We start from the raw sequence: 18813 nt of genomic DNA, 5'->3' as shown, positions 1-18813 counted from the left end.
AGCTATTGAAGACTTGGCTATTCTCCCAGGTCTTGGGCAGGGTAAAGAATGAGACCCTATTAAACGTTTTTTCCCTGATGTCTTGTCTTTGGCTACTCAGGATTTCTGTCTTTTATTTTACTCTTTCTATTTTTTAAATTGTAAGCCATCCAGAGTCATTAGGAGTCTGGCAGCTTCTAAACTGTACAAGCAAGCAAACAAATAAGCTTCTCTTTCCTGTACTGTCTTTTATTAATTGTCTTGCACCTAACCTCTATCTAGAGTGCCAGTTTTATTCGCTACAGCCTGTTAATTGGTAGAAATCTTCCTTGAATCTTAATGTGAGCACTTTAATTGCTGAAAATATGTTCATCCTGATTATTTGGGATGGACCTTTTTTTTTAAAAAAATATCTCCCACAAACTTAACATAGAATATCGCACCTTAAGATCATTGCAACTCTACATCTAAACCAAAAGTATCTCCCCGGTGCGCCCGAACGCTAAACAGCCAATTTTGCATGGTGGTTAATACCTAAGGCTAGAAACTGAGTGGCCTTTGAGCCTTAGGCTTCTGCTCAGTGGTGGGATTCAGCCAGTTCGCATCACTCGGGAGAACCGGTTGTTAACTTTCTGAGCAGTTTGGTGAACTGGTTGTTGGAAGAAATCATTAGGGCAGAGAACCGGTTGTTAAATTATTTGAATCCCACCACTGCTTCTGCTGGATGATCTTCGGTCAGTCACTCTCTCAGTCCTATGAAGGAGCCTTACGAAGGAGGCACTTTCCAAATGTTACCAAGAAAGGCAGGAGTCAGGATTGACTTAAAGGTGAGCACACACAGTGCACCAACTAAAGCTCATATTTGTCACATTTGAATTGGATTAATTAATTGTTTCTATGCCAAACAGATGTGAGGTCCCCCCCCCCCTTGCACATGAATGAAGCCGTCATTCTTCAGATATAACTTTAAAAAAAAAATACAGTAGACATGTAAAAATCTGGCCAGCAGGTGGCAGCACCTGAACAATCATATCTAGTCTGGGAAGCTATAGAATTAGCCTTGGTTAGAGCTTAGATGTGGGAATGTAAGGGTTGCAATGGAATTCTTTACAAAAATGAACATAGGAATATATTCCTAAAGCCATTAGGAACTGAGCTCATCTCAAAGAAACCTGATTTAAAAGAGACTGTTAAAAAGTCAAAACACAGAATCATACTAATCTTGAATTTAGCAGGCATTGCAGCTAGTGTTCTAATATAGAAGAGACATAGCTGCATTTACTTGTGACAGACCAAGGAATCCAGGTCAACCCTGTATTATCCAACTTCCCTTGGTATCTATTTGTGAATGAGACATTAATAAAGTAGAAATCTTTAAATTAGATATATTTTGACACCTGTGACTAAAGTGTTCTTCACTTTCTGGGAACATTTTCTTCAGCTTATATATTATAGTAGGTTTGGTTGAAAGATCCTGAAAACTGTTTCTCGTGTCAAAATTTAAACAATATATCAAAAGGTACAGAAATAGATTATAACCTTTATTTTCAGGACTTGAAAGTGATTCTGAATTAGTTTCACAGCAAAAGCGAGCCCAGTTCTCACCCTGAGACACTTTGAAGAAATTCAGTTACAGAATGCATCAATTACATGTATGAGGATTTGTAAAGAATTAATTTTTTTAATTATCTTTCATTTTCTTCATTCTCATTTTTACTACTTAGAGAAATTAAGCTAAATGTCTCTAAAGTAAATTATCTTTGAAAAGAAGTGTTCTTATCCCAGATGTCAGTGCCCCCACAAGGGATTGTCTTGAAACTTCTTGCATTTGGTGTGTAATCTAATAACTGAAGAACAAAAATAATTTTCAGAGCAGCTGTTCCCTTGATGTACTTTTGCAAAAGGAATTGAAAATTAGCCTATTTATATTGGCATATTGATAAAAGGTCTCACTTCATATTAGTGTGGGATTGTGAAGAATCATATTACATTTATGGAGTATATGATATTATATTTTCTTAGTCAGATCTCTTGTGATAATTATGAAGGAGTATATTGGCTGTACACTGGGACTCATTGCTTTCTTTAAACCTTTAATGAAAATTAACTTGTATCGGCATTGATACCTTTAACTGTTCTCAATGATACATCTATAGGTAACCTTGTACCTGTTCTATCATTTTTCATGTCAATGTTGAACGAAATACAAATTAAGCTCTGGCTTATTTTTCCACAAGGCAGATTCACTCTCTTTTCGTATTAATTTATGCAATTATGCAAGGAGGAATATTTTAAAAAGTGTGCAATGGGAGTTTTTACTATTATTTCTGGTTGCATTTTTTTCTCTCAGGGGCATTCTACAGTCAAACTGCAGGAGCAGAAATAAAGAGAATAATAATGTTTTATCTTCTCGAAGAAGAAGAAAAAATGCTACTTTGATACTGAATGTTTTAGTCCTCATGCTTCCTGAAACAAGTGTATTGTGGTCATTTCTTCTTAATTATATGGAAATCCATTCTCTTTGGGAGTACACATCGCACTATTATAAATACCATGATTTAAATTGATCTAATAAGCCACTTCTTTTCTCTTTTGGGGAGGGTTATTATCTATATGCTAATCTTTCTTTATTTGTGCAAGGCACAATAGGCAGGTCCTAAGAATGCTTTACTGCGGCTTTTATTAAACATTATTAATATGCACAAAAGAGAGACAACTTCATAGAGGCTTGCAGAAAACAAGAGTATAGAGTATTCATTTTGGGATAATTTATTTTTGCTAATAGATATTAATTCTTGTCTACATAATAACATTATAGCATAGCTCTATTCAGCAGGCTTAATTATGGTTTTTATAATGAATGAGAAACAGAACTTTATATGGTTTAGCAAAGGAGGAAAAATAATTTTACATAAACCGAGGAATCATCAGCAAAGACACACTATGAACTGTTTAACATGTAGCATTAAGTTATGGATTGGTTAACCAGAGTTTGCTGAATAAATAATAATTAGTTAGATTCATGTAATATATGAAAATCAAGAAGCTGAACTTGAAATGTGGACCCTTTAAAAAATGGTGATTATCTATCTTATAGGCCTGCATTTTAACCAAACCACTAAACCACCATTCCTTACAGTTTCTCTCTTCTTGCTAGTGGATTTTCACAGCTCACAAAGACTGCAGAAAAATAAAAAAAAATAGTTCATCAAACTAAGTGCCATGTAGTATAGCCTCCTTCTTACAGTGAAGCTGGTTATCCTCGAAAATTGACCTTCAATCATAGCAAACAAACACTGTGAGTCATTCCCTAATTCTTTGTAACAGCCCTTCAAACAAGAGTTTTGGAATTCAGTTCTAAAAGATTTGGAAATCAATTCTACATGTCAGTTGTGTACTGAAAAGAAATTACTTTAAAAAAAAATCATCCTTGTCTTAATTTCATTTTCTCAGAAATAAGACAATAGGACCCCCAATCCACTAAATCACGGGCGTCAAACTCGCAGCGTCACATTGCCGTCACATAACGTATCACAGCGTTTCCTCCTTTGCGGAGCTGGGGTGAGCCTGGCCTGCATGTGACACATCCAGCCTGCGGGCCACCAGTTTGACACCCCCTCACTAAATTGATCTTATCTATGCTGTCTTATTTAAGTCAAAGATTGTGATGTGAAACTGAGAAACTGGATGCTTGATTTCACCCCCCCGCCTCATAATAGCAGGGGAAAGTAGACCCAGTTTGCCATTTCTTTTTAGTCACATCCCTGCTAGTGTTTCCTTTAGATATGCAAGACAGTTTGACAGGAATGGATTACCTTTGTTCTTCCCCAATGAAGCCCACATAAGGCAAACTCTGTCACTGACTGTCCTTTTTCTCAAGCACCACCCGTGTGTATGAACTGTTTTTCCCTGGTACATGTCCTTGCAGCTGCCACTTTCAACACCTGATTATGTAGCATAAAGCATAGCAAAATGCCCATCTTTGACAATGCTAGACTCTCAGGCATAATACTGTAAATCTATTTGCTCTTATTTGTAACTTAGTATATAAATACTATTAAATCAGTGGAAGGTTAAGTATAGGATTTTGTTTATTCCACATATTTAATGCTCCACTATTGCCCCTTCTGTATGCATCTAGATTAGATTCCTATTCACTTTATCACTTACTTCATCACTCTATTGCCAAGGCTGTTCTATTGGGTATAGAACCTGGATAAGAAAAGCAAGAGATTGACTAATACAGGTAATCCTTGACTTATGACCACAAGAGAGCCCAAACTTATGTTGCTAAGAGAAATATTTGTTAAGTGAATGTTGCCCCACTTTGCGACCTTTCTTGCCCCAGTTGTTAGGTGAATCACTGCAGTGGTTAAATTAGTGACATGGTTGTTAAGTGAATTTGGGTTCCCCATTGGCTTTGCTTGTCAGAAGGTTGCAAAAGGGGATTGCATGATTATGGGGATGCTGCCACAGTTATAAGTGTGAAAAATTGTCATAACTCATTTTTTTCAGTGCCGTTGTAACTTTGAATAGTCACTAAACAAACTGTTGTAAGTTGAGGATTACCTGTATTTGATCAATGGTAATTAGAAGCTTAGTTAGCTGTTTTCCCACTGTTAAAAATCCAAAGGAAAAGTATTGGCCAGAACAGGTAACTTTAAGAAGAAAATGAAAAGTGAGTACTGTTTATTGCAAGTGAGCCACTTGTAAGATTGGTGCTCAAAGGATCATCTCTCTAAGGGTGAGAATGAAAATTTACCTCTAGTTTTGACTTTAAAACCATGGCAACTTTGTCCAACTATGTCATTGCTATATATGATAGCAACCTTATAGTAAAAATTCAGTCTTTACCACTTACTTCCTCACTCTATTGCCAAGGCTGTTCTATTGGGTATAGAACCTGGAGGATGTGTAGTGAGGATGACAGCAGTATAGAAAATCAGAGAAGGTGAAGTGCTCATTTTTTCCCAACTTTCCCAAAATGAGCACTTTACCTTCTCTGATTTTCTATACTGCTGTCATCCTCACTTTCTGAAATTTATATCAAAATTTTATTGGTAATTAACAGTATATACAATACAATACAATACAATACAATACAATAGTAGAGTTGGAAGGGACCTTGGAGGTCTTCTAGTCCAACCCCCTGCCTAGGCAGGAAACCCTATACCGTTTCAGACAAATAGCTATATATTGAGATCCTTAGCAGCAAGGAAGGGGAATAACCTTATAAAGTTCAGAATCTAATCAAAATCTAACGAGTTGCCTGTGAATAACAATAATCTGCACTTCTGATACTTGAGCTAACTAGAAGACCAACGTATAATTTAATATGGATAGAAATGCTTTTGAAAGTATGCTTGTTTTCTCTTACTCTCTAACAACTCTGTACATCAAGATTCAGGAGCAAAAGCTTCCAGTTCAAAAGATACTAAAACTACAGTAAGCTTGAGAATTCATTTTTTAATTCTGGAAATTTTGTAAACCTGTACACTTATTTAATTATTTCATATCCGATCTAATCTATCCATTAAAAGCCCGACAAAAATTAAAATAAGCAAATGCTATATTTTGAAGCATGGAATTTTTCAAACCCTGCTTTAATTTATTAGTTAGCATTAATCTCCTCAAATCCATTTTATGATATTTATAAGACATCTCCTGTCATTGTAAGGCCTCATCATTATTTTCCATTTGGAGATTGATGCAGATAGGCATATGGGAAACTAGAATGGTATTACAATTCCCATCTTCTCATGTACTGGGATCTCATTGCATCTCCCTTCATTTAATCCACTTTTTTACATAAACAAATCTGAATTAACATAAATTAGATACAAATAAATTCAGTGCTTTCCCTCTTGTTTTCAAATTGTACTTTTAGTCCACTCAATCTGTTATAATCTTACAACAATTTTCACTTAAAGGAGCTAAATGGATGTGTGATTATTATTATAGGAACTCACGCAAAACAATTAAATGCTGAGGTGTTGAAAGATAAAGTTGAGTTGGTTTTGCATGTGCATGGGGAGAAAAAGAAAAAAGAAAGAAAAAAAGAGAAAGAAAAGTAAGAGAAAAATTGGAAACCTTAAGCCTGGGAAGAAATCAGCTGTAAGACAAATACATTTAACTTTGCTAATTACTGCAAGTGACTCTATTAAGATTTTACTACTTTGGGCCAGGACTACATACATTTATTTAAGGCTTTCACTTGTTATTTGAGAATGGCTGATTTCATGCATGAAAAAACCCCAGCATAATGTGGCTTCTATTAATAATTAGCTTCTCAAGTGCAGCATTTTACACCAATCAGTTATATGCTTGAAATGAAGACATTTAGGATTGAATCCCAAATGTCATCAGTTTCACTTCTACTTCTACAAACTATGAAAATTATATGACCTTCAATTTAGCCATGACTGAACATGCTTTTCCACAGCTCCATTTCATGTGCCCATTGTATCCCTTCCTGAGTGGACAGCCCCCGAATTTACCCTCATTACATAGGGTTGCCTTTGAAGATCACTTAGAAACTTTAATTGGTCTAGAATGTAGCAGAGTGGGAAGTGGTAGGGCCAGTACTCTTCAATATCTTCATAAATGACTTAGATGTGGAAAAAGAAGGGGAACATCAAATTTTCAGATGACACTCAGCTGGCAGGAATAACCAACACCCCAGAAGACAAGCTCAGGATCAATAAGATCTTGACAGATTTGAACAATGGGTTCTATCCAACAAAATGAAATTTAACGTGCAGAAAAGCAAGGTTTTACAACTAGACAGGTGCAAATCAGAGGTGGGTTGCCAATTTTTCTACTATGGGTTTGGGCGTACTCCCGCGCTTGCAACACTTCTGCGCATGTGCAGAAGTGTCTGGGCGGGTGGCACAGCCTCCCGCTGCCACTACTACCAGTTCTCTCGAACCGGGAGCAGCCCACCTCTGGCACAAATACAGATTAGGGGAAACCCGGCTCAAAAACAGTAATTGTGAGAGGGACCTTGGAGTCCTAGTGGATGATTACTTAAATATGAGCCAGCAGTTGCGGCAACAGCCCCAAAAGCTAATACAATCCTTGGTTGAATAAACAGAGGTATAGAATCACATGAAGTATTGAAACCGCTTTATAAAGCCTTAGTACAGCCACACCTGGAATACTGCATCCAGTTTTGGTCATTACATTGCAAACAAAAAAAAGATGTTGAGACTTTGGAAAATGTGCAAAGAAAAACAACTAAGACAATTAAAGGCCTAGAGACAAAAACATATGAAGAAAAAACATATGAGAAAAGAAGGACTAGTGGGAACATGATAGCAGTAGTCCAGTATTTGAAAGGTTGGTACAAAGAGGAGGGGGTCAACTTATTTACCAAAAAGCCAGAGGGCATGATAATAAACAATGGATGGAGACGAATCTAGGAGAGAAACAACCAAGCACTAAGGAGAAATGTCCTAACAGTGAGAACAATTAACCAGTGGAACAGCTTACCTTCAGAGGTTGTTGGTGCTTCATCACTAGAGGTTTTTAAGAAGAGACTGGACAGTCACTTGTCTGAAATGGCATAGGGTCTCCTGTTTGAGCAGGGGGCTAGACTAGAAAACCTGGAAGGTCCCTTCCAGTTCTATTCTGATTAATTTGCTTGCTTTGGTAGGCTATTTGATTCCACTGCCCCGTAAACCACAGGGATTGCCAGTATGCTTCTGGGTGCAATTCAAGGTGCCGATTATAACCTATAGAATCCTACGTAGCATAGGACCTGGATATTTGAGGGACCACCTATCTCATTGTATAGGTAAGCGCTCAACAACAGTTCATTTTGTGACTGTTCAAAGTTACAACGGCACTGAAGAACGTGACTTACAATCATTTTCACCCTGTTGCAGCATCCCAATGGTCACATGATCAAAATTCACATGCTTGGCAATTGGCTCATATTTAGCATGCTTGCTGTGTCCTGGAGTTATGTAATCCCCTCTTGAGACCTTTTGACAAGCAAAGTCAATGGGGAAGTGAGGATTCACTTAGCAATCATGTTACTAAGTTAACAACTGCAGTGATTCACTTAACAAATGTGGCAAGAAAGGTCATAAAATGGGGCAAAACTCACTTAACAAACATCTCACTTAGCAACACAAATTGTCGAGGACTATGAATTTTATCCTATTTTCTTTATATTGTACATAAAGAAAATATTTATCAATAAATATCAATATTTTCTTTATATTGACTCCCAACTCAGAGTAAGTTGGGAATCAGCCAACACAAAAACAAACAATAATAAAACTTTTACTACGACCAACCTTCTTGTGCTCCAGTAAACATAAAATAGGCTTTTGGAATATATCTTGAAATGTATCTTAAGAATGAAGCATACAAATATTGCTTAGGAAACACAACTTAGGAAAACTGGAACGGTTGCTTATTTTTTTTAAGAAAATGTCAATGCTGAGTATCACTCAGTGAAATTTGAAAAGCAACACATATGATGCTTTGAATTCTTCATTAGTAAGTAGCGGAGAGATCTGTTGCCACATTTTATTCTTAATACACCTCGGACTATTGGATCTCATTGGAGAGGACAGATGCACAGAGAATATAGATATAAATATATACCTTCTTGCATGACAGCCATTCTTCATTTTTTATTTACAACACTACTGAAATAGTTTGGCAATCCAATTTTACTCCTGCTTTTATTTTCATTGCTCCAAGTCTAACGTACAATCAACTTTCAAAGTCATGCCTTTGCTTTAGATCTTGGTTACTCCATTATCATATACCACAACCAAATTGTTTTCTTTGTCCGATTCCTTTTCTTTGGGAATTCACATCAATGAAAGGCAAATTAAAGGGTCAAAACTACGATACTATATAACTTTGTACCAATATAGATCCTGTGGATTTATATTGATCATTGAACCAGTATCGAACCAATATGGATCACCAATCAAGTGACACTATGTTTCTTTGACTGTTCTTTCACACCCCGACCATTATGCAAGAGCTCACATACTGAAAACTGTAATTACCTACCGGTAGTAAGGAAATGTAAAATGAGCATCCAAACAGTGAACATGCAAATATGAATTGTTACATTAGCTGACCAAAGATGCAACAGTATTATTGGCTGTCTGCTATGAAGGCAGTAAGACTGTCAGATGTGGGGAAAAGTTTACTTGGAGTCTGGATGTCTTTTAGGATAGAGTCTTAGAGTGAACACTTTTTAAAATTCAACTTTTTTTAGAGATTTGTTTGATAGATGTTTTCCTTTGTTACACTGGTTTAATTTTTATTGATACTGTATCATTTCACAATTGTGAAAGTGCATTGGAAGTCAGTATATATGAAAAACAACACAGAAATGCTTTACATACATTTGTATAAATCTATTTCTTCACCTAATGAGAAGAAAAAATTCACTGGAGAAGAACCTAATGCTGGGAAAGATTGAGGGCAAAAGTAGAAGGGGATGACAGAGAATGAGGCGGCTGGGGTGGTGGAGGTGGAGTCACCGAAGCAGTAGGCGTGAGCTTAAATGGACTCCGTAGGATGGTAGAGGACAGGAAGGCATGGAGGAAAGTTGTCCATGGGTCACGAATGTTGTTCATGGGTCCATGGATCAGGCACAACTTCACAACTAACAACAACAATTTCCTCAGAATTACTTAAAGCATATCCTTTCCATGCTGGGAGATGAAGGGATTCTACAACAGCATTTAAAGAATGATTTATGTTATTTAATTTTACTACTTATAATAACCATTCCCATGACTCAAAGGGCAGGTGAGCCACTGGCCCATCTTTTCCCCTCAGTAAAAGCTTTTCTTTTTCAGCCAGGTTCAATTGTACTACCATAGTCCATTGGGATGAATGGGAAAGAAAGGGATATTTTACAAGGAGATGTGAGAGGTAAGACCAGGAAGCATGAATATTCTGTCTTCTCTGCCTTGCATACATTTGGTCCAAAATTCCACCTGTGATGGATATAGATTTTCTGTAGTGGAAGGCTTGGATCTGCTCATTCATAGTCTAACGTTTCAGAGAGGTCATCTGGTTTTCTGAACAAATCATATCTGATATGCTTTCAGATTTTGAAAAAGCTGAAACCTGTACTTGAAAACAATAATTTAAGAAACAAATTGGACTTACCCTGAGCTTTCTTCCGAACACAGTAACTTTTCCTTTAATTTGTTCCTTTCTGAGACGCCACTCTATTGAATTTAAGCCGTTTTCCATTGGCAATGAAATATTGCAGCGTCCTATTGCTGGGGTCACAGTCCCAGCTAGGACATGTGGTTCACTGTGGAAGCTAATACTCATCCCATTTGCATACATCACTCGCAGGGTACCATTACTGCAGAGCTGATAGCTGTTTCTCACTTGATCTGGATCAGTCATTGGGAAGAAAAGAAATATTCCATAAGTCATACAAATAAATGTTTTACCTAACTAGCAATTTTTTTCGTGATCTTTCTACAGCTGTCAAATGACATATTCCTACAATTATTATTTGTGTTTAGATAAGGCAGATATTTACTATATTATTGATTTATGTAGAAAGAAAGTCTATGAAATATTTGAAGCCTGAAGGTGTACTTCAGGTTATTAGAATGATATTTTCTGTTTGCTCCTTAACGGTAAATAAAATATCAATTGATTATTATAATTATTATTTTGCAAACCTCACTAATGTTTGTGAATACATGTATAATTTGAGAGAAAGTTGGCGGCAAGTGATTTAATTGAAGTGTTGGGTCAGCAAGAAATCTATTCAACCTGAAAATATCAAAAAAAGTGGCTGCAGCTTTTTTTTCCCCAGAAGAGACAGATTCATCTCTATTCTTTCTATACTGCCTTCAGTGCTCCCTTAACAGATATATAGCTGAGTTATAGATTAGGTTTCAGTACTTAAGGCATGATGCTCACACAGAATGAGCTGCCAGAGTCAATCTTTTGTATGAGTGTCACTTTTCATTCTGCCTTAAAGAAACATTACTAGCCAGCCTGACATCTGGCTTTTTATTGACTGGCAGAAGTTGCAAAAATAAAACTTGATATTTATGATTGTTATATTCTTGACTGGCTGATCTAGTTTTCAGAATAGTAAAAAGGAATCTCTCCCGCAAGACAGTAGACAGCAGAGTGAGCAGCTGCCACCGAAGAACCGCTATCATTTTGTAATAAAGAAAATATCTATCTAATTAATCATCTGCTGGAGAGAAATAAAAAATCATAACCCTGGAAAATAGTCCCTGGTTTGTGAGGAGGTTATTGTCCCACGGCAATATTTATTTTTAATGACACTATTTTAAATTTTAAAACAATCACCCACAAAATTCTTTTCATTTTAGATTAGTTAACAGTGTCACACTGCATAGGCAGCATTGAATAATTTCTTTAAGGTTTCCATTATCTTCTTTGCAGAACTCTGCCCGTGATTACATTTAAACTCCTCTTCTTAAGTTGAAAAATTTAATTACCTCCAAACAGAACGACTAAGATGCTTCTCTTGGCAAATGTCTCTTGAGCAAACATTGCTAGAAAAATGGGCCTAGGCAAGAATTAATACAGAGAAGAAACAAAATACAAGTGGTTTTTTTTTTTTTTTTTGGTCATTATCTAACTGTCATATAGTTTCTACCTCTGTACCAACCATGCCTTGGGAATTTTTAAGAATAGAGATTCCAGAAAACAGAATGGCTGACCCTACACAATTATAACGAGAAAAAAAAACCCACAACGGAGAATAAAAGACACCTTTAAAAGGAGTTGTCTGATCACAAACAACTCTAGTTGTCCTTTTCCTGATCTTTTTAAAAGTACATATATGAACAATTGCCAGGCTAACATTTCTGAATTATAGTTTTACTGAAGATGGCATCAAATTTTGCATGCAGAGTTTGCAGAAGGAAGACTTTACTAGCAATAGCAAATTGGATGAAATCGGCTCCCTATAATTATAGCTTGCTCTGAAGAAAGCAAATAAGCAAATAGGGTCCTTTGATGCATATTGTAATAGCATCAACTATTTATCCTCCTTAATTTGTTAACTCCGTATAATGAATTTAAATTCTCATCATTTTGGCCCAACAGGGCTAATAAGAAGACTTTCTTTTTACAAAAAACAACAACAACACCCCAAACCTTTATTCAACCTCATCTTGGCAGCATGTGCTCAAATTACATGGTTTTCAGGTCTCCTAACTGAATTAATAATAATTAAAAGACTATCTTTAATGATAAGTAATGCAAATCACATGCAGCTTTGGGTGTAAATGGTTTTGTATTCATACCTCTTCAGGATTGTTGAACAACTATCACAGGAAATAACAACTTTAGAACAATTTTAAGGAATAAGTTCAAAACAAATCAATAAGGGAATAACAGAGATTGCAGAGATGCAAACCAGACAGGTAACCTTGCAAAGGGATAATAGAGCCTTTAAATATGTACATAACAAATGGAGTTCAGGATTCAGTACACTGAGGTTATGAAGTGAGGTACATAGGATTTTCTTGTTGAAAATCTTTTTGCTGGGAAGAACTGCTTAAAGTTTTTCAGAAAGCCACATGAAGGACAAATCTTCCAAGGAGTGATATTTAATATTCATGCACTGGGATGGAGAACTTTGCCTAGTTTGTATAATAAATATCTGATGTTTTTGGTATGCATTGTAGATTGACCTGATAGCAAGAATTTATACAGTAACCATGGAATGAGACAGAAAGGGAAATATGTATGTAAGAAAGCTATTCTTTGAAAATGTGAATTATTTCTTAAAGAAGCGGAATCCCATTTCTTCCCTATGACAGAAAATGTACTTTGATATCTAGTGTTTTTATATTTATAGATGTTGATTTAAAAAAAAAGAATTCTGGAAAGTAAAAAATGGAATAATGCAATACTGCATAAAGGTCCAATTATGAACCACTTCTTTAGGTTCGGAGAATATTAGAGGTGTTTTGTCCTTGTGAGTCTTGTTGAGATGATCTTTTGATTTATTGGGGGGGGGTTGGTTGGTTCAGGATACTGTGTATATTAAGTTTAAGTTTTATTAGATTTATAGACCGCCCCCTCTCCCCGAAGGGACTCATATTCTAATGAACTTTTCATATTGTGAAAGGCGCAACAAATCCTCCATTTGTAATGGGATATAAATGTGTAAACTAAGTAAATAGCTTTCTACAAAATCATAATAGTTATCTTGAAGTTTTCATTAGTGAGAATAAAGTCATCAAAATAGTTTCTACCACAATAAAATAGTTTATTTTACAGGCAAGCACATTGGCTGATATAACAGGTAGCTTTCTAATGATTTAGTATCTATTAAATACATTGATTGAGAAGAGATTTTGGAACCTCACTCAATCATCTGTACAATTGACTAGCTTTGATTTAGAACTAGACAAGGTGCACAGCATACACAATCAAGAACTTCACCTATAAATTGAGTACACCAAGTAGATAATTGATATGATTTGTTTGCATTGATGCAGAGACACAAAACTTGAAATAGGTGAAATATTTTTTATTAACCAATGAAAGAGGTCACTGGATATCTTCAACCTAACTTTAGATGACTCTCTGTGGAAAAATTGTGATGATTGGTTTAGAAAGTGTGTATACTGTAGACATATATCTTAAATATATAACTAGGTAGTGATATAGTTCAATTGTAAAAAAGGGCATTGAACACTCTGTTTCAAAAATAATTCAAGAAATTCTATACTGGAAGTAACAAATCTCTTTGTATCATGTTACAAGTAGAACTTGAATACGAATAGGACATGTAGAAAAGCAAGATGGTACATAGCAGACAAGTAACTCCTGAAATTATGAATCTTTTAATAGCAGTTAAAATCAGGCTGGAGACTTTATGTTTTTTTTTAAATCACAGACAGAAATGTAACCTGAGGTAACACTGACATGGGACAAGAAGCTTATTTGATTACAAAATACTAGAATTTTTCGCATTTAGAGGGTTAAAGGACAAATGTCACAGATCTTTAATTATGAGTAAGAAAGCAATGTATAATGTGTGGCAATTGTATCAGAGCATAATTTTCCCATGCAATGCTTTCTCAAATTTTGGCAACTTGTAATTGGACCAAAGTAATTAAGGCTAATGTAATTTTGATTTCATTTTCCCACTCCCTAATTCTTCTGTGCTAAATAATTTTTTGTTTGGATACATAAAACTATATGAGTAGGATTTTTGGAAGAAGAAAAAGAGCATTTCTATCAAAAGATGTTTTGTCTGATGACCAAATGGAGATGTCATTGTTTATTCTCATGCCAAAAATATTTCGAAATCTGTAATAAATTTCAGACACACTATGTACATTTACTCTCCCTTAGTCTTCAGAGAATGTTATGTTAAATGCTGAAAAGGAATTTGCTGTTGAAAGGAAGATAATTTATATGAGATTTGTTTTAGACAGGAAAGCAGTCAAGCGAAGCCAAGCACAAAGGTGCAACACAAAAGGAGTCTGTCATTTGTCATATAGTAGTGATATGTTGATTTGTCAAACAAGAGACGTCAAATGGAAATGTGGAACTTCACAAAGTAATTTAGCAATTGAAATGAACAGAATATATTTCCCATTTAGTTATACTGAACAACACTGTGTCACCCAGTTCTTTTAGGATATCATCAGGATATTGATACATTTTAATGAAAAGTGTACTATTTCCTCAATTATCAGTCTTAGCTGGAATAATTTTTCAGCAGACTTAACAAATAATAGGCAAGTAAATTATTAAGATTAAAGGTGAATAGAGGATGGAACTGCAATTTCTATTTCAAAGAAATAAAACACTGGAAAAAACAGGATTATGTATTTCAAAGATTATGGAATATTATTTAGATGGCGATACTAATAGAGCACATTGATATTTAATATTCATGCACTGGGATAGAGGATATATATATTCGCTTGTTTGCTTCCTTTACGTGCATTTGGCTTTTCCTGCCATAGGAGGACAACTACATTGTACTGAAACTGAACACATATTGCAATCCTCTCCTGAAAAAGATGCAGGAATGAAGGGAAATCTTCTGAATGAAGAAATAATGATTACCTTTGAAATAATATTAATTTAAAGTTGGTATTATCAGGTTTTTAAGCAGATCAAGGGCTACGTAAACATTTGCCCCACTGGTTGTTGGTTATATTTATCTTCTGTCATTATTGTTACTCACACAAACTGTGTAAAGTCTTTGGGACTTTGTATTTCTGTACCTTGAACAACTGTGTAGGAAGCCTCCACAGATGAGAGATTGGTAATTACTGTGACATCATCATCACGGTTGGAGTTTTCTATATCTATCGTAATAGACTTTTCCATTTCACGGTGAAGGCTTGTTACTACACCAGTAGGGCGAGTTACATTGGTAAGGCGTCCTTCATGGTCATAACTGAAAAAAGAGAAATCTTATTTAAGTGGCTGAATCTGAGCTAAATCAGACATGCACTACCTGGACTTGAAAGAAATGCTAAACAGATTATGAAACCAATCTATTAACCAAAGACAAATAATTGGAATAATTTTTAGTATATACTAAAGGGAATATACTGTTAAGTTCACATGCCAAAGAAAATACGATGTATGATCAAAAAGATGATTTACTGGAAATAGTATACTTTTGGGAATTTCTTTTTTCCACATAATCATCCCTGGAAAATTATTATTGACCCCTTCTGAGATATTTACAGAATGTAATCACATCTCCCATTCTTCTATTATTTTTTCTTTTTACATCTCAAAACAAATACAGCAATCTTCCCCATACCAGATATTCATTCCTTTCTTCTTTTAAACATAAGCCTTCAGTATTTCGGACAGTATATCCATCTTGCAAATAGGTTCAATTATTTCATAAGCAATTCAACTAGGCAGACAGATCCAAAACCATGCTGACAAAACAGGTAACCCAAAGCTGCCTTTCAAATGCCCAGTTTTTGCTGTCAATACCTTATAAACACTCCTCTGCCTAAGGGCCTCGGTCACTGATCCATCCAGTGGCTCCAGATGCCCCGTAAAGGCTATAATATTAGAACACTAAATAATAGTCACGTTAAATAAAATGCTGCAATATTATAGTCCCTAGTCATTTTTCTCACTAGGATTTAGTGTTATATAGAAAATGTATGGAACCAATAAAGTGACTTAGGACATAAGCTCAAATAAGAACAATTATTTGAAATGCGGGCTAGATAAAGAGTGACTAAAACTGGTACCAAAAAATTCCAGATGATCCCTAGATAGTAAAAGGCAATATAGAAAAAAAAAACCTCTGCTATCGTGTGTTGGCCATTGAAATGTTTGTCTATGAGAGTCTCGGTCATCCATAGTTGTCCCAAAGGTGTTTTTTCAAGAGGCTACTGGGCTTCCTCTTTTTCTTTGAAGACGTTTCACTTCTCATCCAGGAACTGTGGGGAAACAGAAGAATTTATACTTCTTGCAGACGGCTGGTCATTTGCATTCTTTTAGTGAGTCAACACAACTAAACCTCCAGTTGGCCTGAACAACTCGCTAAAAGAATGCAAATGACCAGCTGTCTGCAAGAAGTATAAATTCTTCTGTTTCCCATCATCTAGTCAGAACTGAAGAAGCTACTTAGATGAGAAGTGAAACATCTTCAAAGAAAAAACAGAAAGTCCAAGTTGCCTCTTGAAAAAGCACCTTTGGGACATTGAGATTTTGTACCTCAGATCAAGACGTTCTACTATATTTGCTATATTTGAGAGAATACCAGCAATTCCTCACTTGGCAAGAGAAATAAATCTTTTTGATATTTCTTTTTAATTAAGCAATTTTGGGGTAGTATGTATGTATGTATGTATGTATGTATGTATGTATGTATGTATGTATGTATCTTTCTTTCTTTCTTTGAAAAGAAGGAAGAAAAAGAAGGGAAACAGAGACATATTAATAATGTACTAATAGTAAATAGTGCAAATTATGTCATTGTGTAAGCCCATTGAGATATGTGGAATAGATATGTGCAGATAGAGAATTGTCCAGAAAGAAAAGGAAGCAACAGACTGAATATCATATGGGAGGATCAAATGTCCTTGAAAACAATTCTTGTCATCCGCTGGGAAAAGAATGTCTTGACTAGTTTGCAACAGAAGCTTGACAATATGACTTAATTATCCAACGGATTGAGGCAGGAGGCAGCTGTAAAACATTTATTGCACACACACAGTATGTATGATGGAGTAGGACATTTCCTGGGATCTGATGAGTGCATGGGAGAATCAGCAGGCACAAAACACCAGAGAGCTATTAAAATGCCACGATTAAGGTATATTACTAAAGGAGGGAATCTTATAGGATAGTCACAGTCAGTATATTATGCTTATTTCTAAAATATGTGACGATTATTGCTTTGGGTGTTTCTAATGCGTATTATGCTTGTCTATGTTTTATTCAGAGACTTAATAAAGATTCATGAGTTATGTCTATGCTAGTGGGATAGTCATTTCAGAATGAAAAATCGCATAGGACTTGGCAGAATTTCTGCAACAGGACTAGTGGTGTATTGGTTTGCTTCTTTTCCAAAGCTAAAACAGATATGGAAGGCTCTACACCATTCTTTCCTGCATAGGTTTTGTCAAGTACATTTACTTTTTTCAACATTTCCAAAAAAAAATCTCCAATTCCATCCATTCCTTTCATTGGCACCTTATTCTTTAAGTTAACAAATTGTGTGTCTTTTGAAAGTAACACACACAAATACACACACCATTTACCATTATTCTGCATGAATCTGCTACTTAACTATTATTTTAATTATAAACCTTAGCTAGTCATTTTAAAAAAAACACTTTATTTTCCTTTATTGATGTTTTATTGTGTGCTGCCCAAAGTCACTCTTGGGGAAATGGGTGGTTAGATAAATTTTATAACAAATAAATAAAATAATCTGACAATTCAGGAACTGAGCATCTATATGCCTAAACTAATGAAGCTATAAAAAAAATCCCAAACAAATAAAACAAAGAAAACGAATCTATCCATTCTTCTTTCTTTTCCTTTACTGTTCAAAACAGTACTTCATGCTATATTGGATGAAGAATGTTACAAATGCATTGTAAGTTAGTCTTGCAAACCAGGACTAATGGGATGTGGTCACCCATTTACTACTCTTGAAAGTCATATTGCAACTTTTATCAGTAAAATTTAAGAAAGGTCTGCACCTGTATACTATCATTTTACAAACTGACCTGCAGATGGCACTGCTGAACTTCAGCAAATTTCATCAAAATAACAAAAAATGAATAGAGCCTTGAAAATATTATTTTTCAATCAGAAACACCAGACATATGATTATTTATGCTCTCAAATTACATTTGTTTGGTGTGAAAATCATACATTTAAAAAACCCAATAAGTCATTAATAGTCAAAATGAAAGAAACACTTCTTTCGGTTCATCGAAAAGCAAGGCTTGGACTGAGGGTGGGGAAACGAGAAACATTCACAGGACAGATTTGCAACAGGCATTTCTTCTGAAAAGTGCAATTCTCATATTGTAAGTCTGCCTATTTGAACCCACTTGTACCAAGCAGTGCAAACATCATAGCAACTTTTTCTTCTTCCATGTCTTCGTGAGGCTATGTGAATTTCATACCTGATCCATAAGTGAGAGGGACATCTGTCATCTTTAACTGTACTAATATTTAAACAGTGTTTCCAGCTTTAACCTAATATCATTGCATTTAAGAGCCGCCACAAGGTTTACATAATCTCTTCCATTTTACGTCATATGATGTGATTGAAAAAGGAGCTGCCGAGTAATGGGTGGGATGTGTACTTATTGGCTA

General features: G+C 35.4%; 1 protein-coding gene across 2 annotated transcripts in view; it reads right to left on the bottom strand.

Moving 5' to 3' along the window:
• Positions 1-18813, bottom strand: part of TENM2 (teneurin transmembrane protein 2) — a 1011554-nt gene that overhangs the window by 13718 nt on the left and 979023 nt on the right. For both annotated transcript variants that reach the window (XM_081934447.1, XM_081934448.1), the window contains 2 exons: positions 15225-15400; positions 10132-10367 (listed from right to left, as the gene is read on the bottom strand). In XM_081934447.1, coding sequence (XP_081790573.1) covers positions 10132-10367; positions 15225-15400 — 412 coding nt within the window. The remainder of the gene's footprint in view (positions 1-10131; positions 10368-15224; positions 15401-18813) is intronic.

Source organism: Natrix helvetica, assembly GCF_964273705.1.
Source record: "Natrix helvetica genome assembly, chromosome: 1".
Lineage (NCBI taxonomy): Eukaryota > Metazoa > Chordata > Lepidosauria > Squamata > Natricidae > Natrix > Natrix helvetica.
This window is presented reverse-complemented; position numbering and strand designations above follow the sequence as displayed.